Source organism: Pteropus vampyrus, unplaced genomic scaffold, assembly GCF_000151845.1.
Source record: "Pteropus vampyrus isolate Shadow unplaced genomic scaffold, Pvam_2.0 Scaffold526, whole genome shotgun sequence".
Classification (NCBI taxonomy): Eukaryota; Metazoa; Chordata; class Mammalia; order Chiroptera; family Pteropodidae; genus Pteropus; species Pteropus vampyrus.
The window spans coordinates 899445-924775 of record NW_011889307.1 but is presented as its reverse complement, the minus strand read 5'-3'; the positions used below and the strand labels follow the sequence as shown (position 1 = coordinate 924775).

The 25331-nt window shown below is 34.7% G+C and overlaps 1 protein-coding gene across 1 annotated transcript in view; it reads right to left on the bottom strand.

Annotated features, from left to right (window-relative positions):
- The window catches only part of MYO6 (myosin VI), a 148336-nt gene that overhangs the window by 31098 nt on the left and 91907 nt on the right, over positions 1-25331 (bottom strand). The window contains exons 12-20 of the mRNA XM_023525103.1: positions 23640-23784; positions 17656-17813; positions 16007-16098; positions 14192-14264; positions 12572-12699; positions 8639-8734; positions 8174-8347; positions 4778-4816; positions 3320-3413 (exon numbers count right to left, since the gene is read on the bottom strand). Coding sequence (XP_023380871.1) covers positions 3320-3413; positions 4778-4816; positions 8174-8347; positions 8639-8734; positions 12572-12699; positions 14192-14264; positions 16007-16098; positions 17656-17813; positions 23640-23784 — 999 coding nt within the window. The remainder of the gene's footprint in view (positions 1-3319; positions 3414-4777; positions 4817-8173; positions 8348-8638; positions 8735-12571; positions 12700-14191; positions 14265-16006; positions 16099-17655; positions 17814-23639; positions 23785-25331) is intronic.

Here is a 25331-nt window from a genome sequence, read left to right as displayed (position 1 = left end):
CTCAGTTATGTTGAAATATACTGCTACTGAAACAGGAATCCTAGCTAGAGCATCAATAAGGCCATACTCTGCTAATGTAATAGTATATACAGCTAAATCTAAACATGCTTGACTTTCCAGGACACAAAATGCTCACTTAGGAAATAAATGATTTATTCTATTAGGCTTAACAAACTCTAAAGAGAAATTTAAATGGGAAAAGTCAAACTCACAGTAAAAACAATCGAAATCTAAAGAAATATTATAAAAGTACATCTATACTGTATACAGGAATACAGCAGATATGAATTAACTTTCCACTATCTGTTAAATTACCCACAGATAAATCTCCGTATTTGCTATACTATGAATTTCATTCAACAAAAATCTCCTGAGTCTAATATATGCCTTGCACTGCTAGGAGGCAGGGATATATGCACAAACCAAGAGAGACATCGTTTCTGCCCTCAAGGGGTTTATAGGTTAAGGGAAGGGAAAATTAAGTAATTATACAAGTATATACAAAATTTAGGACTGTGAAATGAAGGCACTCAGCACCCTTTAACTCCGGCCCCATTCTTGGTTAGGGATATCAAAAAAGGCCTTCATAGGGAAATGGCAATCAAGCTGAAATGTGAAAGATGAAGACAAAAGAGGCAGAGGAAGCAGCATGTACACAGGCCCTGTGATAGGAGGGGAGAAATATGGAGCATTTAAGTAACAAAAAGGCCTGTGTGACTGCAGTACAGGGAGAAGAGAGTGAAAAGAGATGAAGCTAGGGACACATGGGTCAGACCGCATGGGAGCCTCATAACCTACTAGGATTTTGTCCTTTACCCTAATAATAATCAGAAGCCATTAAAGCATTTTAAGCAGTAAAAAGACATGATCAGACTTGAGTTGTAAAGCAATAATTCTGGATGTATGTAAACCACAGACGGAGCAGATGCAAGAATACTTAGGAAGCTACAGCAAAAAGCCAGGTGAAAGGGTGACAACTGATTAGTAAGTACTAAGTCTCACTAGAAGGGAGCAGATCTAAGCGAGTAGATCTTAAATATTTTCAACACACACACACACACACACACACACACACAAAGGTAATTATATGACCTGATGGGAGTATTAGCTAATGCCATGGTAGTAATCATTTTGCAATATGTAACTATATCAAATTAACACATTGTACACCTTGAACTTATACAATGTTATATGTCAATTAAATCTCAATAAATGGGGGGTGGGGGGAGACACTGTTTAGGAGGTCATACCAAAGGGACTTGGAGAGACTTAGAGAATCTATAGCTATGTTAATATGGTATCGACTAGCCACATGCTCTATGGTTGTACTAACCACAAGTGACGATTTAAATTTTAAAAAATTAAATAAAATTTAAAATTCAGTACCAACGTTATACGAGACACATTTCAAGTGCTCAACAGCCATAGGTATCTAGTAGCTACCATACTGGACAACTCAAATATAGACTATTTCCATTGCCATGAAAAGTTATATACTGGACAGCAGTAACAAAGAATGAGAAGGAAAACAGGCCTAATCCAAAGCCTAAAAAACTAATAAATAATTTTCAGGTGGCAGTAGATGACCCTGTAGGTGAGTCAGGAAAGGCCAGAGAATTCAAAACAAAAGCAAGGTCACGTGCTGTTTCAAGATCAAGGAGAGGATATGTAAAAGGGATTGGTCAGATCCCTTTACAGAGTCAAATGCTGCTGTGAAGTCCACCAAGATAAGGACTACAAAAAGAACATTTGATTTAGGATTAAGGAAATCACTGGTGACCTTATCAAGAATTATTTTGTTGGGCTAGTCAAGGTGGAAGCTGAATTCTCTAGAGTAAAAGAGTTAGTGGAAGGCAGGAAACTAAGAGAACAAGAACATTCTTGCAGAGAAAAGGAAATATAGAGAACAAAAAGTGAGAGGAGAGATAGGGAGGTAGCTGGAAAGGAATGTGGGTGAGAGGGAATTAAGACAAGGTTTTAACATGTTTAAACAGTAATGGAGAGATTCATCTCAAAGTGAATGGTTCAATATATATAATCAATATCGAAGATTCAGGAGAAGGTAGGAAAGGATGGATTCAAAAGTACGATAGTCTTGACTAAGAAGAGGGGCACTTTCTACTTTCTTAATAGGAGGGAAGGTTATGCAGATAGGCAGAAGTGTTTGGTAGCAGACAGGTAAAGCTTTGAGTTTTTCTGTTAAGCAGTGAGGCTGTCTGTTGGCAGAGGCTTAGAGATTTGAGGAGAGCAGGATGGGTCTGACTGGTTTCCACAGAGAACAGAATATACTGACCAGGGAAATTCGACAGGGAGGGCCTGAGAGCCCTTTAAAGGTTAGTGATCATGAATTTGTAATAATGCCAATCTGTGTTGCCTACCTTATCTGTGCAGAAGAGAAAGGACCTAATCAGATTCATCAAAGGCTAAAGTTTTGTGAGGAGTCAAGGGTAAATCCAGATCGGGGAGGTCTGAAGTTTTTTCAGTTGGAGGGAAGGCTGTTTTTTTTTGTTTTGTTTATTTTTTTTTTAAAAAAAAGGTACACATATAATTACAAATTAGTCAAAAATACAAAACCAGGTGCAGGGCTTTGGAAGGAGCCCATTTAAATGGGGGACCCTGAAGATTTGCTGACCCACCTTTATAATAAATCCACCTCTGAGAGGAGCAAAATAAGGACTCAGAGGCAAAAAGCGTTTAAGAGAGTACTAAAAGCCTGAGACGGATTAAAAGGAAGGGAGAGGACTGATATCTTGGGAATAAGTAGGGTTACCAAGTAGGGATGGAGAATGGGCATGGAGTAAAGGATAAATAGTGATCCTGGTGCCTAGGATTTTTGTGACTGAGCAAGTTTAGAATGTGAGGGTTGAGAGGGAGGAAGTGATAGTCTAACCAAAAATACAAAAGTTCCACAGAAGTCGAAGGCACTCTATTTTCATTTTTTTTTTTTTAGAAGTGGTGGTGTGGGAAGCAAGGATACTGAAACCCATCTTCTGACTCAGTTCTGTGGGGAATGAGAAATGAGGTACTGCTGAACTGAGAGGCCATAGGAAAGCAACTGACTTAAGGGAGATCTGTTTGTACTTGAAGAATTTTTATTAATTTTACTTCAGTGATGTCAGTGATGTCACAGTTTCATTTCACATTAAACTGTACCCCAGTATTGCCCAGTTTGCCAGCCATGCTTTTCTATATAAAGGAAATATAAGATAAAAATCTTATATTTTATAATATGTCCAGTGAAAACACTGGGCATATTAAATTGTATTTGAGCTTAGATTCCTGAAACACACGGGTATAGATTATAAAAATATGGAAATACCTGAACACTGAAGTTGAGACAAAATCTGAGCACCTTCAAAGTGGTGGCCTACCATCTTTAAATTAGGTTTGATACAACGAATAAAGCTGGCTCCCTAGGAGAATAAAGGTACTTTTAAAGACAATATATAGAGCATTCTTATTTTTCTATTTCTATGAATACCAGCAACTTTCAGAGCATATTATCATTAACATATGAACTTTTTAAAATAATCACTAAGGTATACAAATGTCAAATCACTATGTTGTACTTCTGAAGCTAATATAATATTATATGCCAACTATACTTTAATAAAAATAATTTTTTAATTTAAAAAACAAATTAATATTCACTAAGGAACTTAAAACTTTATTAGCATACTTTTATAATTTAAAGCTTGAAAAAATTTTCTTCATTATATACTAATAATATTTTTAAAATACATTTTAGATTTGAGTGTCAAAAGCTGTGTTATTGTAAAAAGAAAAGTCTCATTGTGGAAATTTTAACATATTTAAATAATACATTTCACTGGCTGACATACATGTGATTTTATTTTACTCTTAAGTGTATCTGTATGCTATATTTCTGTGATAAGATAATTGTTGTATGACAAGAGGAGTAAATTAAGCCTCTTAAAATCTAGGCCAACATATAAAAAAATTAATCTTTTTATTCTACTTCAAAAATATACGGTAGGTCCTTAAGCTGCAGCACTGCACATTTTAAAGTTTTATTTGTTAAGGAATATTTTTAAAAGCTTAAAGGCATACGTTTGGAATCAGTTATCAGATTTGTTGAATGAGGCAGAAAGAATACAGATATGTACACAATGAAACTCTTGGGTACTGAAGCTAATATACGAGACATCAAAGCAATTGTTTCTCTTCAAAGTCACATCTTGCAAAACTTAATAGTTATTTCAACAATGATGCGCATTACAAACACTTTTAGAATACTTTTTAGAAGAAATGCTTTCTTCTTATAAATCACAAAAGTAATACTATATTTGGATGATAAAATACCCTCCTAGGAAATACTGTCTCTATAACAGAACATAAAAATATTATGTCCATTTTTTTCCATATCGACCATACCATGTTGGAGAATGTGACTATTAAAATAATAAAATGAAAATGACTTGTATGCATTATCTTTAATCCTAAAAAATACATTTTCCTTCTCCATAATAACTAATTATTTTCACTTTCCTCAAACTACAGGAAAATCTTAACTTAATAATATTCAGAGAATTCTATATATTTATAAAATAATTTGACTTCACATATATATTTGACCTTATTTCGGAACAAACCTAACCAAAATGACAACCATTTTAAAATTCAGGTTTTTTTAATGGGGGAATTTGGTTTAAAATGCATTTCTAATCATTTTAGGTTTACTGTGCTTATTAGAGTAAATACTAATAACAGTTTAAGAGGGCTATTTTAAAACTCTGTGTTTTTAAAGTGTACTCACAGTACTTCGAAGTTTATCCAGAAGTAAATTTAACTGTGTCTGCAAAAGAAAGCAAATCACTTTATTTTTTCAAAAAGCAAAAGTATACAATGTCTTAAGTTAATATTAGATCTCCAACATTAGAATAAAATAGCATGCAATAACATAGACATATAACACATTACAATTTAACAACTTCTGGTACACACACTCTTTAACAGACAGTAACATGCAAAACGTATAGCCAATAAAATGCCAAGGACAATAACTTATTTATACAGAACTTGTAAAATTAAAAGACTGAAAATGAACAATACTAAAAATACACGCATGCTTGCAGGTGGGGTGAATGAGGAAAAAGTATACAGGCAACGAAGAAAGTAAATAAAAATGCTGGGGATGCATTCAATAAAAGATCAACAAAGAAGTATTTGAATATGTGACAAGCTGGTATAGTTTGTGTCCACTCCATTAAGAATGAAGACATGTTTAAAATAATCACTAATAGTATATATTAGGATTGTTTTATAAAACATTTATCAGAAATAAAATTGCCCTGCCTAGCTGTAGAAACTCTCCTTACCATTTAAAAACATTTCATGTCTCAATTGTTTTTAAAAGTTTGGATAGTTTTCTCAAAAAAAAAAAAACAAAAACAAAAAACAAACTGACAATACACTACAGCTTACTATGTTTTCCTGTTTTTAATAATACTAAGTGATTATAATTTATTCTACATTTGCTTTCATATATTTGCTTTACTTCTCAGCAAAGTAAATTCTGTCAAACTTTTATTGATTTTCTACTAAGGTGCTTATTATTCTGCTTACAAAAGATAAATTAAGATGTTTTTCCTTAAATTAACATACTGGATCAATCATAACTATATTTAATAGTAAAAATGGGTCTACTTTAGTGAATGCTTTCTATGAGTCAGGCAGTGCTCAAAGCTTTTCATGGATATTATCATGTTTAAACTGCACAACAGTTCTAATTAAGAATATATTATTGGTCTCGTTTTATAGGAGAAAGAAAGCATTGAGGCCCAGAGAGATAAATTACTTGCCTAAGAACCTGACGCTAGTCATGGCAAAACTGAGATTTCAACACAGGGCCTGACACCAAAGTTCGCTCTCTTACCATGACACTACAGTACAGTATACTTCAGACATCCCAGGCTTAAGAGAAAATCAATCTGGACCATCACACAACTGAAAAGCAAGTATGAGAGCCACTAATTTGGAAAGAAAACAACTGTCACAAAGTCCATGCTTGTTAATCCATAGACCAAGCACGGTATTCACAAAAAAAAAAAAAGAAAGATAGAAAAGAAATCGGAGAGTAAATCAGAAGAGTAGAAGCAGCAAAAATAAACAAACAGCACCTTAGAAAAGAGGGAAGAATGTCAAATAGCAAAGAAGGGCCGTCAAGAATCGCAAGGATCAACAGCCTTACGCAACTGGTGCTTTATCTGTATTTTGTTTTTATTTCGTGTATATGATGACAACAAGATTTCCATCAAAATGAATTACTTTTACAAAACACTAACAATGGTAGTAGGATTAGGTTTTAATAACCTGAAAATATCACTTTTCAGTGGAGAACTTCTGGTTCTCAGTGATGCTGGATAACTGAAGTATTACTGTAAATGCGAACCTTTTTTGTTTTATTGCCTCACATGACTTGAATTTAATAAGCTATTCTAGTTAAAATTAAGAATTACTATTAATATTTCATTTCAAAGTGTCTCATAAAGAACATATGAAATTTTATTATTAACAATATCACCCACTTATAGCTTTCAGCAGTTTAATGTGTAAGATATATTTTAATGCATATAATCAATTTTAAGGCATTTCAAGTCTCAACATAAAAGAATAATCCAAAAACTTTAATCCAAAAATTTTTAAGAATGTCTTTGTTTTTATTTATATTATATAAAATTTCAAGTATGTCCTTACCAGGAATACTATTCCTAACATCATAGTAGGAACATACTTAATAAATAACATACATGTCATTACATTAATCTGTTATCATATGTCTATTCAAGAATTTAAGAATAAGAGAAAATCCAAAGAGAAAAAATACTGCTCAAGAGAATCAGAAACTCATAATGAATGAATATAACTTATAACAAAGTTAAAAACTTTTTATTCAGTTACCTGAAAATGTATTATAAGCTTTCTCCTATATTTAAGCTTTGAAAAAATTAGCTTTATAAACATGATTTTATCAAGTTAGTTATTTGGAGCCCATTTCAATCCACAAGGGATTTCAGGAGGCTTATACCACTAGATCACAGTATTCTGATACTTAAATACTATTTTTAATTACATCATTTTTTTAACATTTAAAATACACATAATGAAAATATAGGTAAAGTTCTCATATAAATATAATACTTATGGAAATGTATGAGAGAAATTAATTCTATTTCTTTGTTCTATTTGTTGTAATATTTTATTCATTGACTTTGTGACACAAAAGTTTTTAAATTATCTTTTTTATGCTAAATACTCAAAAATTAGAACCAATTACTAGTGTTCTGTTTCTAAGACACTTCGTGTGACAATTCCTCGTCCTTGTCAGATCTCAAACAATAAATTCCTGATCCAAAATTAATAAGACAAATGAAATATTCTTCAATGTTAAATAAGCAATTTGAAAGGTTTGCCACACAGAGCACTTATCTTTTACAGAGTTTTTAAAACAATAAGTTCCTGATCCAAAATTAATAAAACAAATGAAATATTCTTCAATGTTAAATAAGCAATTTGAAGGGTTTGCGATACAGAGCATTTAGTTTTTACAGAAGTATTTAAAAGCTTTAGTCAAATTTTAGCACAATATGCAAACTCATAATGCACTGTGAGAGAAAACACGTTGAAAATGAATTACAAACTGATTCAGTAACTTAAGACGGGATCTTTTTTAACATGGCAGCCACTCTATAAATAGGAGTCCATGAAGTTGATCATTTACCTGAAGCCCCTGGCTGTGCCTGCTTTTCCTCTCTCAACTCAACTAGTCCTCTCTAGCCATCCCGAGCTGTACTACTCCAGCTAAAACAAAACTGCTGAATGAGGAAGGAAGCAGAAAACACATGGGAAAGAGAAGGTTTGAAGGTCAACCAGACAGTAAGCAGAAGCAAGAACATTAGGAGAAGCAATCAGATATGTTAAGCACCAAGAAAAAACACATTCATAAAATTACAAAAATTTCTGTATGTTCAATTACTACACCTATTTGGGTTTTTTTTTTTTTTTTGCATATAAATATCAAGAGTGCAGGGTCTGCTCTTGAACTTCACTTGTGAGAGTTCTGACAGCATCTACATTATTCACTATAGAGTATAAAACAATTTATTTTAAATGCAGTAAAAGAAAATTCAAGTAACATATTTAACACAAATACCTTAAACTTGTTTCCCACACTGATGAAACTAAGTTTTCCTGCTTTTTGTTTAGTATCTTTGTTGTTATTTGTGGATGATTCAAATAATTCCCGTATAAATTTATCCCTGGATTCACATATTAAGGATTCAAGAGACATATGTAAAGCGTCATTATTTTTTTCCACAAACTGGGTCTGAAAAACAAAGCAAAAAGGAATGATTTGATCTACCTTGTGATAACATCCCTTAACACAGCGCTGTCTGACAGAACTTTCTGGGATGACAGAAATGTTCTATATCTGCACTGTCCGATGAAGTCACCACCAGACAACGTGGACATAGAGCACATAAAGTGGGGCCAATATACTGAGGAAATGAATTTTACATTTAATTTAAATTTAAATAGCCAAATATGGCTAGTGGTTACCGTATTGTATGGTGCAGCTTCAACATCAAATGGTTTTCTCCTCTTAAAAATTACTCACTGTTTCATAGCATACTGCCCCCGCGAAATGCCTGATAATGAATCCTTCATCATCTCTGAGGTTCCTGTGAACTGCTAGCTTAGATTTTCTGGGAACCTGAAAAACAATACATACATACATGATACATGTATTATTAAATTATACGTACATGATAATTAAATTATCAAAAACATATCACATAATTTCCTTTAGAAAACATCTGAGATATGAAACATTTAAAATTATTTTAAAAATCTCACACTTTACACAATTATACTGCTTTATAAACATCTAGGAAGCCATAAATACCAATGAAATCTAGCAAATATTTGGTTATAATCTTAGGGGGAAAAAGAGGAGTAAGACAAACAAACCAACCCACCAAACCACTATTTAGAAGCACATGCAAAACATAGTGGGCATTTTATAAAGTGACCTATGTTTAAAAGTGGTTTTTGACCTTGGCTGCTGAATCAGAATCACCTAAAAGAACTTTTAAACCTCCTACGGCCTATACCATTTACATCAGGTGATTCCTAGGTGCAGCCAAGGTTGAGAAGCATTGTTCTAAAGAAACACCTGATATCGCCACAGGAACTCTCCCACTATTTTAAACCATACATCTTCGTGTTTACACAATGAGCTTGAATCTATTTTAAGGAAATGAGATCATTACAGGGTTGTATTATCTAAATTATAACATCTCATATTTGGATCATATTTAAGTTTCCAAAATTTTTGCACATAAAAGATCACATCTGACCCTCGAAGTAACCCAAAGTTAAGGAAGACAAACTCATTCAAAAATGGAAAAGCTTATATATGCCTTAACTGTTAAAGTGTACAACTGAAACATTGGATTTCATTAACCAATGTCACCATAAAATAAATAAATAAATTTCAAAAAATTTTTTAAAAAATAAATAAATAATAGAAAAGCTGACTTCAGAACATTACCAGGCTTTTTCCATGTGAGAGAGCTGGGAGACCACAATGCCTCATCTCCATGTGAGGCAATACACCAGCATGAGTGAGGGTGAGGGCCCTGTTGAACTGCCTACTTCATTTACAAATCCGCCACTTCCTCACTGTGCTGAATATAGCAGGTCACTTAACTTCGCTGTGCATGTTTTCCCATCTCTAGCATGAGAATACAAACGGGATCTACCCACAGATGATTATTATGAGGATTAAATAAAATTATTCAAGTAAAACCCTTAGAAGAGTGTCTGGCATGTGCTAAGTGTCCGATAAATGGTAATTGTTTTTATTTCCAAAGACATACAACAAAAGTAATGGTCTACACAAATTAGAATTTACTGGTCTGCTCCTGTTCTCTTTTGAGAAAAGTGGCCAAAGCCTGTACCCAATGCTTTAGTTTGATGTCCTTAGAGTTGTATGTCTCTGAGACCCTGGTCACAATTTTGTCGACTAGCAATCAGTACTCATGGTAAAATTAACCAAACATCCACAGGTTGGTGATAACGAAGACCAACAAGCAGTAGATAAATAGGACTAGATATATAGCTTTAATGTTAGCAAAATTTTTGTTGAGGATACATATTATTTTAATTCTATCCCCACTGAAGTAAGACAGGCTCCACATGGTAAGAAATATTTAAGAATACAGAAGAACTTCACGTCAACAGAACAGGTGGTTATGGGATCCAGCCTCTAAAGAAGGCTATCACAATTACATCAGCTTTTCAAGCAAATGCATTCAAACCTATTTACCAAACACGTTTTTCTTAATGATGTATGGAAATAAGAATACTTGTTATCAGTCACTTAAACTCCTGGATCGATCTGGATCCATCAAGGCAATGACTGTTATACACTACAATATCAAAACAATAAACAGTAGTATGAGAGACATCTGCAACTCTAAGTAGCTCTGCTTTTCCTTCTTCCTTCCTTTCTTGCTTTGTTGTTCTCTATAAAATGAGGCAGCACCTATCTTCGTGGATGAAATTATAGTAGTTCTCCTTTATCCTCTGGGGATACCTTCCAAGACCCACAGCAGGTGCCTGAAACTGCAGATAGTACCAAACCCTACTACACAGTTAACCCTAGTACAACATGAGGGTCAGAGGGCACTGATCCCTTCAGCAGAAAATCCACATATAACTTAGGTCAGCCCTCCGCATATGGTGATTCCCATCCATGGACTGAAAATAGTTGATCTTTGAACAACATAGGTTTAAACTGCGTGGGTCCACTTATATGCAGATTTTTAAAAATCTGCACAGTTCAAGGGTCAACTATACTACGTTTTTTCCTATATATACATGCCTATGATACAGTTCGATTTATAAATAAGGTACAATGAGAATGGCAAGAATAAAACTAAAATAGAAGAATAATAACTATATTGTAATAAAAGTTATATGAATGTGGTCACTCATTTCAGGAGATCTCTTGCTGAAATCTTCATACAAGTTTAACACTTTCTGGTGCAACACTTTGTTGCCATTCAAAACACATTTTCTGTTCATGTCTTCCATCCACAAATTTAAAGCCTTTTCCATCTTACCTAAGCACTTAGCATGTACTATAGCCATAACTTTTGCAGTTTGAGGTGCGACAGCAAAACTAGCAAGGATTTCTTTTTCCACTTCACAACTTCACAGTTAGAAGATGCATTCTTATAGATCTGAGCAATCTCAGCTTACAATTTTTTTCTTTCCTTATTGTCAATAACTTTTACTTTTCACTTAAAGGAAGCACTTTACAGCTTCTATTTGGCGTATCTGAATTGCCAGAATCACTACTCTTGTACTTTGGGACTATTATTAAGTAAAATTGGGGTTGCTAGAACTGCAATTGCATTGTGATACTGCAACAGTGGATCTGATCATTGAGACGGCTACTAAGTAACTAACGGGTGGGGAGCATATACAGTGTGAATATGCTGGACAAAGAGATGATTCGTGTCCCAAGCGGGATGGTACAAGATTTCATTATGCTACTCAAAACGGCAGAGAATTTAAAACTTATGAATTGTTTATTAAATTGTCTATTTCTGGAATTCTCCATTTAATATTTTGGACCATGGTTGACCACTGGTAACTGAAACCACGGAAAGTGAAACCACGAATAAGGGAGGACTATTATAACATCCATGGTTCTCTGTGCTAGTCAGCTCTTTCTGGGTACAAGCACAGAGTTGTGCTTAAACTACCTCAGATGACGATGGTTGAGTGTAAATACAGAATTAGGTAAATACAGGGAACACCTCAATGGCCACACAGTCCATCCTCATGGAGAACAGCCCAACTCTTCAGTGCCACATGGACTCAAGCACAACTCTATGATCCAACAGCAGCCCAGGGAACCAGGATTCTGGCCCATTTAGAAGTGTACTTTCCATTTAGTTCTACCGCTCTATGTATCTGTTTTTCTCTTTAGCTAATTCTTTTATTGCTTCAGCTTCTATATCCCTTTCTGGGTATAATTTCCATTAAAAACTCCCTAGGAAAGAGCATCAGAATGAATTGGCTAATCACTAGCTAATATGGATTGCTTCCACCAGTCAGACTCTAAGCCACAAACTACACTGTTAATCTTACAAATGTGCAGACAGATGGCTGCTTGTTATGCTAGGTGCTAACCCCTGGATTGTGAACAGGTCACATGATACAACACAAAGCAACTGATGGACATTTCACTCAGAAAGGAAAACATAAAAACAACAGGTAAATCTTTTTGTACATTTTAGATAGGTAAAATGTACTCTCCAATCAGCTAAAAGGACCTTGGTTAGACAGATCATCATCATAAAAAATATATATGTATATATAAATTAAATGCTCATCTATAGAAGATGCTATGCCAGATAAATTATAGTTGCCGTAAGCCCTACATAACTTATGATTCTAATTATCTAATTTCTAGGGCATCTTTCTAAAGATTTCTCTTCCCACCAGAGTCTCAACGCTGGAATGGCAAACTCACAGTGAGTCGGAAATGATCTTTGTGCTTTTGGTGAACTGCGGATGTAAAGTGTTGATCACTTGGCTGGGGAAGGCGACTTTCTTCATCCAAAATATCCAATATTCCCACTAATTTTGATTCAACTAAATCTATTTCAAAAAATCAAAATATGAAATGGTAAAAATAACATTTTAAAGATATGTGAACAATGTACTCATCAAAAATTACAATGACTGATCAGAAACAATGTAACGGGTGATTCTGTAACTATTCTCAAAAGCTACAGAGAGCAGGTAGATTTTATTTTAAATCGGGCAATTTATTAGAAAGTAACATCATATAGGTTTTAGAAAAATAGCTCCATAAAGAAATAACCACTCCGTTTGTAAGCTATGACAAGAGGCCAAAGAACTAGAAATTTCTCCTCTTCCAGATGATATCTACATTCAAAATGAAGTAAAACCACAGAAGCTTTGCATAGCTTTTATTTAAACTACTTACAGATATTTCCTCAATTGCTTCTAGCAAAACTTCAGTAACAGCACATTTTTATGCTTTCAGTCATGTTGTTTGAATTTCCTGTTTGTCTAAAATAACTGTAAAATGTAAACTGCTTAAATACAGTATATAAGAACAGTTAAATGGGACAGACTCTGAAAGCTATAGGACATGCGAAAAGAAAACAAGATTCTAACTGTATTGGTCAGAAAATGATACTTCTTGGGCAATTAGTGTTGGTGAAGGTGGGAGAGCATGCTGAACTAAGCTTTAAATAAAAGTATTTTGATAGATGTAGAAAGATGTGGAAGTGGGCTAAAAGATAATGGAACGGGAGGAGTTCTAGCCAAGATAACAAACCACACAGTCAAAGGCACAGAGATCTGAAAAAAGATATTGTTGTGAAGGGAATGCTGAGTGGACCAGTTAGGATGTGAGAGTGCTTTGAAAAGTTATACTAATGCCAAGCATTATTATTATTGTAATACCATCATGTCCAAATCCAGCACACAATTATTGACTCAACTGATAAATAGGGTTTTCAAAACACGGTTTTCCCAATGGTTGAATTTAGAGCTGGGAAGGGAAAGAAAAGAAAGACTGAGTACTAGCTCAGTGGTGACAAAGGTTTCTTTATTGATAAATACAGACAAGAAAAATATAGACTCTGTTCTTATGCTGCACAGTATTATCTAGATATGACACACGGAACTTGTGAAGCCCACTTGCAACCAGCCAGAGGGTGCTGCCAACGCACAGAAAACAAAAACAAGAGATCAGCAAAACGGCAGAGCCAAACCCTGTCAAATCACCTGGAGCCTGGCTAAAGACTTATTCATGTGAGATAATAAATCCCTTTATGGCTTTAGCAATTATTCACATGTTAGTTGTTTAAGAAAGAAAATACTCATCACTGTACATAAAAGGAATTTTAGGAAAAATTTCAACACTGAATTTAGCGACTTGGTTTGAAAAATAACTTCCTCAAAATACTATAGGAGTAAAACTTCTCTCAAATACCAGTTTCAGTAAGTTCCCATAATCAGTAATATCAATCACAGAGCACAGAAAAATTACTAGTAAAAGCATTCACTATAACTTCCCAGATTTCCCAAAAATGGAATAAAAAAAAAAAATACATACCTATACAGTCCTGATTATCCACATAATGTACTTCATTAACACCTAAACCTTCTTTTTGATAGAGTTCTTGTTCCTAAAAGGAAATAATCATCATCAAAGATATGGAAATACCATGTGATATAAAATGGATTCATTGCTTAGTGACATTTATGATCATAACATTTACTGATTAGCCAGAGAACAAAGTTCATACCAATGAGTTCAGGGGCTGAGAAGTTTTACGAAATATTAGGGAAGCAAAATCCCTGCCCCTAAAGCAATGTGAAATAAAAAATTAAATGGTCAACAAAACATATGATTTACATATGTGGAAATGTTCCCTTCTGCAGATAAGCACATTTTTCTTGAAATATGCAGAGCAGGTATGCACGAATACAGAGATCGGTGTTATAGCCATTTTAATCCACAAAATATTTCTGTAAAGGGCCAGATAGTAAATATATTCAGCTGTGGGCCATATTGTCTCTGTCACAGCTAGTCAATTAATTATGCCATCGCAGTGTGAAAGCAGCCATAGATTGCAGTGAATAAAGAAGCATGGAAGGGAAGTCCAGATACAGGGAAGAATTAGAGTATATTAAGTGAGAAGCATACAGGTAAAACTTCACATATCAATGAAAGACCTAATGCAGCTAGATAAAACATTTTCAGATAAATTTTCTTAATTGACAAGTACTTGTTTTACCTGCATATTTATGCCAGAATTGGTTTAACTATAGTATATAAGTAAAGGTATAAAATCTGGAATGGTGCTGGAAAACCCATAACGACAAAAAACATAAGAAAAATGTGGGAAAAGAAGAATGGGATAAGAATAGAAAAGAAAATGTTTCATATTTCCAGTGGAGAAGAGAACTTAGAAAACAGCAATGCTAATATCACGAGAATACAGTATTGTGGGCCAGCAGCCAGGAAGGTAGGTTCGACCTGCCAAAGTCAATGGACTGCTCTGGGAAATAGCTTCTTCAACTGTAAAATAAGGGGCTGAACTAGATTGTTTCTGAGTTCTCTTTAACTCTACTACCTTCATTCATTAAAGCATATCTCAAATAGCTCAAAGGAAGGAAGTCAAGAGTACTGACTGAAGAATTCAAAGACTAAAGGAAAAATGGTGAGCCTAATCACAAATCAATTGATCCAAAGCTACATTTACTCACTCTATAATTTAAACAACTATAAAGTAACTTTCCTTGACTTGGGACTATGACTCTTGGCAATGGCCATAGTTATTTACTACAAGCTGTGGCAGGAAGTTCCTTACTGGACCAGAGTTGGTGTCCGGCCAAAGGCACACTGTTCACAGCTGACTGGCAGTGTAAGAGGTAGCATGGCAGGGAACGCACTGTCTAAGGGCACTCCAGGCCAGTGGCCCCATTGAATCTCCTTAATTGGTGGCTTTCCTGACACACACAGATGGTGAGAAGGTAGCAGAGTAGGCAGAAGCAGGGAGACACTGAGGAAGGGTGAGAGATGCCAAGGTCAGGGATGAGAGCAGACAGTTGTGTGGCAGTGGCAGGAGTAAAGAAACAGAAACAGAAAAAGAAACAAGCAGAATTTCAAGGCTTGTAGAAGCAATAGATGTTTGCTTCTGAAGAGGTGCCTATTAAAGTTTTTACTGGGTTCCTAAGCTGTACCATTAATACTTCTGATCTGCCTGAGCAATGGCTAAACCACCAGGGCCTATGCTGGGTTTCTGATTCCCTGGGCCACCTTACATTTACCTACATCAATCAGGGTAACTTCAGTGTGTCTCTGTTCATTGAAACTTAATATAGGTTAATGCAGTTCTTAAATTGAAATTGTAATGGTAATTACCTCTTTCAGAATCCTTTCATTAAAAAACTGTTGAAGTTTTTCATTGCAATAGTTGATGCAAAATTGTTCAAAACTGTTATGTTCAAAATATTCTGAAAACATAACACCAGAATCAAGAGTCATCATCAGATCAACTTCATATTAATAAATTTATCTTAAATAAAATTTTATTGTATCAATGCTTAATTGAAGGTTAGGTAAAAAATAGACATAATTGTTCTATACTCTCCAGATGTTCTTATTTCAAGATTTAAAGTTTGTTAGGCATTAAAATTATTAAAAATACCCTGCTTGACAAAAAAAAAGTGTTTGTCAGATGAGATAAATGTCATATAGTAGAACATATAATATGTAAGTAACTTATAACGATTTTTTTAGGCACAGGTATTAAAGTAACCTAATTAAAGAAAATGACTTAAAATGCAAGCACTTTAGATTTTTTCTGTATCATCTGTAAAATTAGTCATAAAAAAAGTTATGGATACTAACTCATTTCTAAATTTAAGGGACTGTAGTACAATATCTCTAAGATCCCTACAGCTCTAAAATAATTCTGTGTGCGTGTGTGTGTTGCTAAATTTGATGCAATATCTTAAGTCAGTGATAAGTGTTTCTCTACCTTTGAACAAAAGGTAATAATTTATTATAAGTTTTAAAATACATATCACATTAAAATAAAACTCTACCCCTCTCAAAATGTAAACACTCAGACCTTCCCTTGGCAAAAGCAAACAAACTACAAAAGAGGAAGAAGATACCACTCATACACAGCCAGAAGGAATGCTCACACTGATAAAAGCCCAATAAAAAATGGTCACGTTTAGAGATTTTTACAACACAGTTATTCAGGACAAAGTAGCACGCAGATGTTGGTGACTCATTCCAATTCTAGTTGCACAGCTCTGTAGATATTCTCAAATATTTATCCTGATATCTTATCTATTTGGTGGAAACTAACTGAAAATAGCATTAATAATTAATTTTTATACATGGTAATAAATTTAGTCTACATGCTAAGTCAACAGGTATCTAGCTCTACACTGTAGTCAATAGTTTTAATAACTTAATTCTCTTTATTACTAGTACTCTTATTCATTTAAGAGTATAGAGATATCTCCTAACCACAGCAGGTTCTCAGATAATGTTATTTTGTTATTACACTAATGGGAAAAAAAAAAAAATTAAGTTCCCAGCCATGACCATTATTCATGTGGAGTTTGCACATTTGCCCCATGTCTGCATAGGTTTTCTCTGGGTACCTTCCACATCCCAAAGCTGTGCACATTAGGTTAACTGGTCTGTCTAAATTATCCCAGTCTGAATTGAGTGTGGGTATCTACGTGAGTGTGCCCTGAGGTGGACCAGTGTCTTATCCTAAGGTATTATGAGAAAGAGTTTTTTAAATTTTAAATATGTGTGAAAAACTAAATGAAAAAACATCAATAGGGAATGCAGTTAGCAATAATGTGACGGCTAGGTAGGGAGCCAGAGGAGAGAAAGAGCAATTAGGGAGATTGTTTTATAAACTATATGTCTAACCAATGTACTGTATACTTAAAACTAATAATAAAATTTTTTAAAAATCCTAGCAAAAATAGATATATATATCAAGCAACTAATTACGAACTCACAAACAAAACTATACTTACCAAAACCTGCAATATCTAGAACTCCAATAAAATAAGATGATGTTTCAAAAGGAAAACATTGATTTACTCTGTTTACCACATGATCAAAAAGATGGCTATAGACAGTCTTTGCCAAGGCATCACGAGCGTTGTTTGCTTGCTCCACTTTCAGTGGTACCCTATAAAACAAGGCTATATCAATAAAAATTCTTCAAAGTAATAATCGTGAAAATAATGTCAGATAACAAGATCAAAGTATATTTATTGTGAAGAAAAAAATAGTTACAAAAGGTCATTTATGAATAGGCAGACAAATGGGGTTAAGTGGAATAATATAAAAGAAGAACTAAAGGAATTATCTACAATTAGATGAGAAATCTATTATTGAGTAAAGGATCTTAGGCTCAAAATTCTTTTTAACCTTAATTTATACTTCGCTATATATGCTGAATGTATAAAAAATTATTCAGAGGAATAATCTTTTGACTTTCTTTAAATTCAAAAGAAATTGTGTTTAATTCAAGATAACTAAAAGTTCAGTAACTTGTTTAACATTGTTTAGGAAAAAAATGTTTACATCTTAAAATCTGAGTTGTCCAACTGTACAATTTAATAAAAATAACTACATGATATAACAGTATTTAATACTGCAGATATAGATACACAACCCTTGTCCTCAAGAAAATTACAGTCTGATGAAGAGAGACTGCCATAAAAGAGAATTTCCAAACACTGCACTAAATGCAGTCATAAAAGTAAGCATGGGGACCATGGGAATACCAGAAAAGAATGTATAATTTGGAAGTGACCTTAACAGTCACTCAGACCAGACTGATACTTGAATCCCTTCTAAAAATTCCAATTTATATTTCCTACAGTGAAATCCTTTCCTAAAGTTAATGTTACATGAATACTCCATAATAAAACATAAAAAAGAACTGCTCCAAAACAAAGAGAAAATGGGGGAAATGACACCTAAGGACCACCTACTTGTGCTTTTGCCAGTCTTTCCTTGGGCCCCAGAAATAACTCTAAGGAACCAAGCAACTGTAGGGCACTACTATACGTCTTCGTCACTGAAGTTTTCTTAATAATAAAAATAATGTGGAGACTTTTAGTCAAGATAGTGTAGTAGGTAGACACTGTGCTCACCTCCTCTTAGAATCACATCAAAATTACAACTAAAACTACAGGACAACCATCATTGCGAGTTATCAGAGGTCTGGCTGGACAGAAGTCCTACAACTCGGGACATACATAAGAGACCACCTCAAGAATGTTAGGAGAGGCAGAAACATGAAATGGGCTGGTCCCACAACCACATGTGGTGGTTGAGAATCAGGAGGGCCATCTTGGCTGCGAAGGACCTCTGGAGAAGCGAGGGGTCCCAGCCACATATTAGGTTCCCCAGCCTACGGTTTCAGGGCCAGGAAGAGAAGTCCCCACAACCTCTGGCTGTAAAAACCAATGGAGACTATGGCTGAGTGAGACAGAGATTGTGGCTGAGTAAGAGAGAGGACTGAGGGAGTCACAAACGTTCCTCTTAAAGGGCCTGTGCACAGACTTACTCACTGACGGACTCACTTGCTCTGAGCTCCAGTGCTGGGGCAGCTGTTCTAACAGCAGCAGGGATAAATGGGAGGAACTGAATTGTCTGGCTTCAGGATGAGGGCTGGAGGAGCAGCTATCCCCTAGACAGAAGTGCTGGCAGAATCCATTGTTCCTTTGTTGAACTTTCCCCTGTCCCATATCTGAGTCTCTATCAACCTGGTTGACACAGGTTGTCCCACCCAAGTGATTCCCTGAGACTCAACCCTCCTCCTCCCACAACCTGCAGGCCAACCCAAGTCACCTCCAGGGGCTTTTCCATACCAATGAACTGGTTTGGCTCTTGTTACAAACTTTCCTAAAATCTCTGAAAGGTTCACAAAACCCAAACAATCAGCATCTGGCCTTGGTACACCCAATACCTCTTGCTGAGAAGCCCCAAGCCCAGCACTAACAGCAGCCAGACTCAGTTCTCAGCTTGACCTCTCAAGGTACCTCTAAGCCCAGCATGGGTGGTGGCCATCTGCAGATTGCTTGGTGACTCTTGCCAGGTGGCCCCAGGCAGTGCACAGGCTGCAGATGAACGTGGCCAGCTGTGGAGTCCCTCCCAGGAGGCCCTGCTGCCTGGTGCCCTGCTTTGAGCTTGAGCACCACCCAGGACTGCATCCGTGGACAACACACCCAACGGGCAGACTGGGAAGGTTTCAGAGCCCTGCTGAAGTGAATCCTGCTCCACAGGGTCAGCCCCTCAATGGCCAGTCCTCACAACCAATCAGCCCAAGGGTCAATCCCTCCTACTAATGTAAAAAACAACAACCAAGGCTCAACTACAACAGGAGGGTACACACCCCATAAACAGGACACACTTGGAGCACCTGGCTCAGGTGACCAGGGAAGACTGTGCCAGTGGGCCCACAGGACACCTACTACATAAGGCTACTCTACGAAGACCAGGATACTTAGTAGCCCTAACTAATACATTGAAACACAGGGAGGCATCCAAAATGGGGAGACAAAGAAAACATGTCTCAAATGAAAGAACAGAACAAAGCTCTAGAAAAGGAACTAAACAAAATGGACACATGCTAAGCAATCTACCAGATGCAGAGTTCAAAATACTCATTAGAAGGATGTTCAATGAACTTAGGGGAAGAGTAGATGAACTCAATGAGAATTGTAACATAGAGACAGAAAACAAAAACCAGTCAGAAATGAAGAACACAACAACTGAAAAGAAGAATGTATTAGAGGGAATCAACAGTAGGTTATACAGAGGACTGAATCAGCGATTTAGAAGATTAGGTAGCAGAAATCACCCAATGAGAACAGCAACAAGAAGAAAGAAAAACCAAAAATGGCGACAAGTTTAAGGGTCATCTGGGACAACATCAAGAGTACCAACATTTGCATCAAAGGGCAACAGAAGGAAAAGCGAGAGAGCAAGGAATTGAAAACCTGTTTGAAGAAAATGATGGAAAACTTCCTTAACCTGGTGAAGGAAACAGACATACAAGCCCAGGAAGCACAGAGAGTCCCAAACAAGATGAACCGAAAGAGGACCACACAAAGACACATCATCACTAAAATGCCAAAGGTTAAAGACAAAGAGAGAATCTTAAAAGCAACAAGAGAAAAATCAAGTAGTTACCTACAAGGGAGCTCCCATAAAACACTGTCAGCTGATTTTTCAACGGAAACTTTACAGGCCAGAAGGGATTGGCATGAAATACTCAGTGATGAAAAGCAAGGACCTACAACCAAGATTATTTTACACAGCATGGCTATCATTTAGAATCGAATGACAGATAAAGAGCTTCCCAGACAAGAAAAAGCTAAAGGAGTTCATCAACAGCAAAGTAAATCAATATTACAAGAACTGTTAGAGGAACTTCTTTAAGGGGAAAAAAAGATCAAAAATATAAATAAGGATGGCAATAACTACATATCTATCAACAATTACTTTAAATGTGAATGGATTAAATGCTCCAATCAAAACACATAGGGTGACTGAATGGATAAGAAAACAAGACTCATTTCAGATCTAAAGACACACAAACTGAAGTAAAGGGATGGAAAAAGCTATTTCATTAAAATGGAAATGAAAAAAAATCTAGGTTAGCAATACCTACACCAGACAAAATAGTCATTAAATAAAGGCTATACAAGAGACAAAGAAAGATCTAGTAATCCCACTTCTGGCTATTTACCTGAAGAAACCCCAAATATTACTTTGAACGGCCATGTGCATCCATATGTTCACTGTAGCATTATTTACAACAGCCAAGAGATGGAGGCCACCTGGGTGTTCATCAATAGATGAATGGATTAAAAAAGGTGGTACATATATACAATGGAATATTACTCAGCCAAAAAAAAAGAATGAAATCTTGCCATCTGCAACAACATGGATGGACCTGTGCTGAGTGAAGTGAGGGTACTGTGCTGAGTGAAGTAAGTCAGACAGAGAAAGACAAATGCTATACAATTTCACTTACATATGGAATCTAAACAAAATAAACAAACAAACCAAAAACAAACTCATAGAACATTCTGAGGGCTGTCAGATGGGAGGGGGGTTGGAAGGATGGGTAAAAAAAGGGAAGGAATTAAGAAGTACAAATTGGTAGTTACAAAATAGTTAAGGGGATGTAAAATATAGCATAAGGAATATAATCAATAATACTGTAATAACTATGCATGGTGTCAGATGGATACTAGAATTATTGGGGTGATCACTTCATAAATTATATAAATATCTTATCACTATGTTGTATACCTGAAACTAATGTAATATTGTATACCAACTATAATTGAAAAAATAAAAAAATTTATTAAAAAAAGAATAACTTGGAATTAGTTCAGCAATGAATCAGGCTAAGCACGCCTTGCTAATATTTTCCAAAGTATAAAAGCTACCAAATTTCTTGAGTGGCTAAAAGGTTTTTTTAATCTTTCTTGTTTTAATTTGTTGATAATTTTTCTGAAATATGTCACTGGAACTCACGGCCTGCCTTACTTTTAGCAAGGGATAGAGGATCTGACTATTTCCCCACAAATGAAGATCTTACAATGCCTCAGAGTAATGACTGAATATCAATTTTATTTTCCAGTACTGAAAACAAAAATTCCTAAAACATAGGATGTTGAGCCAAAAGTATACATATAGACCCAGACACAATCTAGAAGTTCTTGGTTACTGGTTTTAAAAATCTTGCCTAGACTCTTATTCTCTTGTCACTTATAATTTCCTATAAATGAAGAATCCTAAAGGTAAGAGGAAATTCCATCTGCTGAGTGTTTCACTAAAGTGAGTTCTACTTAATAGAAGATTCATTTTCTGTTTTTAAAAATATTTTACTCTATTTACTCCTAATAACTCTTTCTTTACATTATAACTCCTGAATAATGGTTCTTCCAAGTATAGTTATGAGCAGAATTTTAACTATAAGGAAATAGGGATGCCATTAAAATAGTGGCCATTTTTTTCATAAATATTGTGGTTTGGTCACAAATAATAATGAAAAAAAATGTATTATTTACAGAGAGGAAGCAGATATTTCTTCATTACAACATTAATGAACTAGGAATAAATGCTATGATAATTTTAGCCTTGTTTACAATATATATCAAACTACATGACTTTCAATTAGCCTTGAAACTCTAATGAATGTCCAGGAGAGTGGTGAGCATGTATGCAGATTAATATTACCAACAACTTTGTTCATTAGTTAAAAACTTTACTCAAGTCATTCCAAGCTGGCTGTAGAAACTTCAAGCAAGTTTTCTGACTTTAAAATTATAAGCACAGAGAATGTCTAAATTCAACTTATATAATAATTTTTAGATTAAAAATGTTTATGATATTAAGGAAATCCAATCAAAACTCAATATAAATTATAAGAATATGTGCGATTCAAGCAACTGCCATTAATTTGAACAAGGCTTCAAATTTTGTTTCCAGTTTCACTATTTGCTAACAGAAGTTTTAGCACATGCCATTTGCAAGAAAAATCACTTTTAAATTAAAATGATCTATTGCCTTCTGAAACTAATGGTGATGATTGCACAACCTTGTAAATATACTAAAAACACTGAATCTCACCTTTAAGAGTACATTATATCTCAAAATATACAATGTTCTGAAAAAATGTTTTTAGATTGTTAAGTAAAACAACTCATATTCTCATAGTTGTAAAAAAGTAAACCTCTTATAAATTTCACAATATATCTTTAAAGAACAACTTTAATAGATACAGAAGTAAGCATTAATTTTTATGATTTACTGCTGCGAGATGCACAGAATTTTGATCTACTGAGCACATGATTTAGAACATTACAGTGAACAGAATGAATCATATATAAAGATCAACTTTAAATCTCAGTGTTCTCAAAAACAGACTTTTCCTCTAGAAATCACAAGGCAGAGTTTTTGCAGAGCAGTGAGTTCAGGGACTTACTTTATAACTGTTCCTTTGGTGCCCCCTGCTGTTGTTAGCATGACTCTTGTAGTTAAACTTACACGAAGATCATCTTGATCCAAACCCAGTAATTCAGCACAATATTCCAATGACTGACTAGATTTATTCTTCAGAGTACAACCACCTAATGAAAGTATATTTTAATTTGAAATTAATCAACATTATGTAAATCAGACTGTCAAGATTCATTTCTTAGAAGTATACTTCACTTATATAAAACTATGGAATAGACAAGGTTTATTTATGACTTTTAATTTCACCTCACTTTTTCACTACTCTTGTCTGATACTCATACCCTCAATAAGCTCAGTCTGGGACAAAATCACTCTACCCATCAATATTAACCTGCCACTGTTTCATTTTTTATGACCCTGCAAGTGAAAACTAATAATGATGGCTTATAATCCTTGTTATAAAGTCAGAGTGAGGTAAATACTCCATACCCACTAGGATAGATATACTCTGACAGACAAAAAAGACAGTGTTGGTGAGGATGTATATACTCTGACAGACAAACAGACAGTGTGGTGGAGAAACAAAAACTTTTATACACTGTTGATGAGGATGTAAAATGGTACAGCTACTCTGAAAAACAGTCTGACAGTTCCTCAAAAAGTGAATTGTAATTACCATGACTCAATAGTTCCAATACTAGGCATTTACCTAAGAAAAATAAAAACATGTCTGCACAAAAATTTGTACACAGATGTGTACAGCAGCATTATTCATAACAGCCAAAGGTAGAAACAACCCAAATGTTGATCAAATGATGAATGGATAAAACAAAATGTGCTATATTCACACAATGGAATATTATTCAGCAATAAAAATAAAGACACAAAAATAAAGTCACAAAAGATCACATATTGTATGATTCTGTTTATATGAAATATGATAATAGAAAAATTTATAGAAAGAAAGTAGAATACTAGTTAAAACTAAAGCTGAGAGATTTGTGAGGGAGTGGGTGAGGTGACTGTTGACGGGTATGGAGTTTCTTTTTGGAGTGATGATCTAAATGTTATAAAACTAATTGTGCTTCTGGCTGCACAACACATAATATACTAAAAACACTGAAGTATACACTTTAAATGAGTGAACTGTATGGTATGAATTATATTTCAATAAAGCTGTTACAAAAAATGAGAATACTTAGACAATTTATTAAACCTTTAACTCCATGAAAATAAGCTTACTACTAATTTTTAGTTTATACACACAAACATTATCTAAAATTATATAACTGAAAAAAATTGACCACCAATAATTCATTAATTCATTGAATACTTCTCCTTTACTATTCTGCAGTTTCTTATATACTTCCAGGAATTATGTAAGGCTAACATAAGAAAGCAAAAATATACAGAGCTTTTTCAGATTGTGAGAACATGCCAAAATCGACCTCTCCATCTGAAAATAAAAAATCAATTCTAATTAGAAAGAAACCATCTGGATCTATAGGAAGGATCACAGGAAGGATGAAGAGTAATATAATAAAATCTCAGCTATTAAAGTAAAAATAAACTAATTTATTCATTTTCTTGATTCACTGCCTCATTCCAGCCTTCTCTGCTTTCTACTCATTTTCCCTTCAACATCAGGAAGTTTAAGAAAAATAAAAGATGATGTAATTATGTGCTATGTACCTTCTGACCATTTAAGCACTTTTCA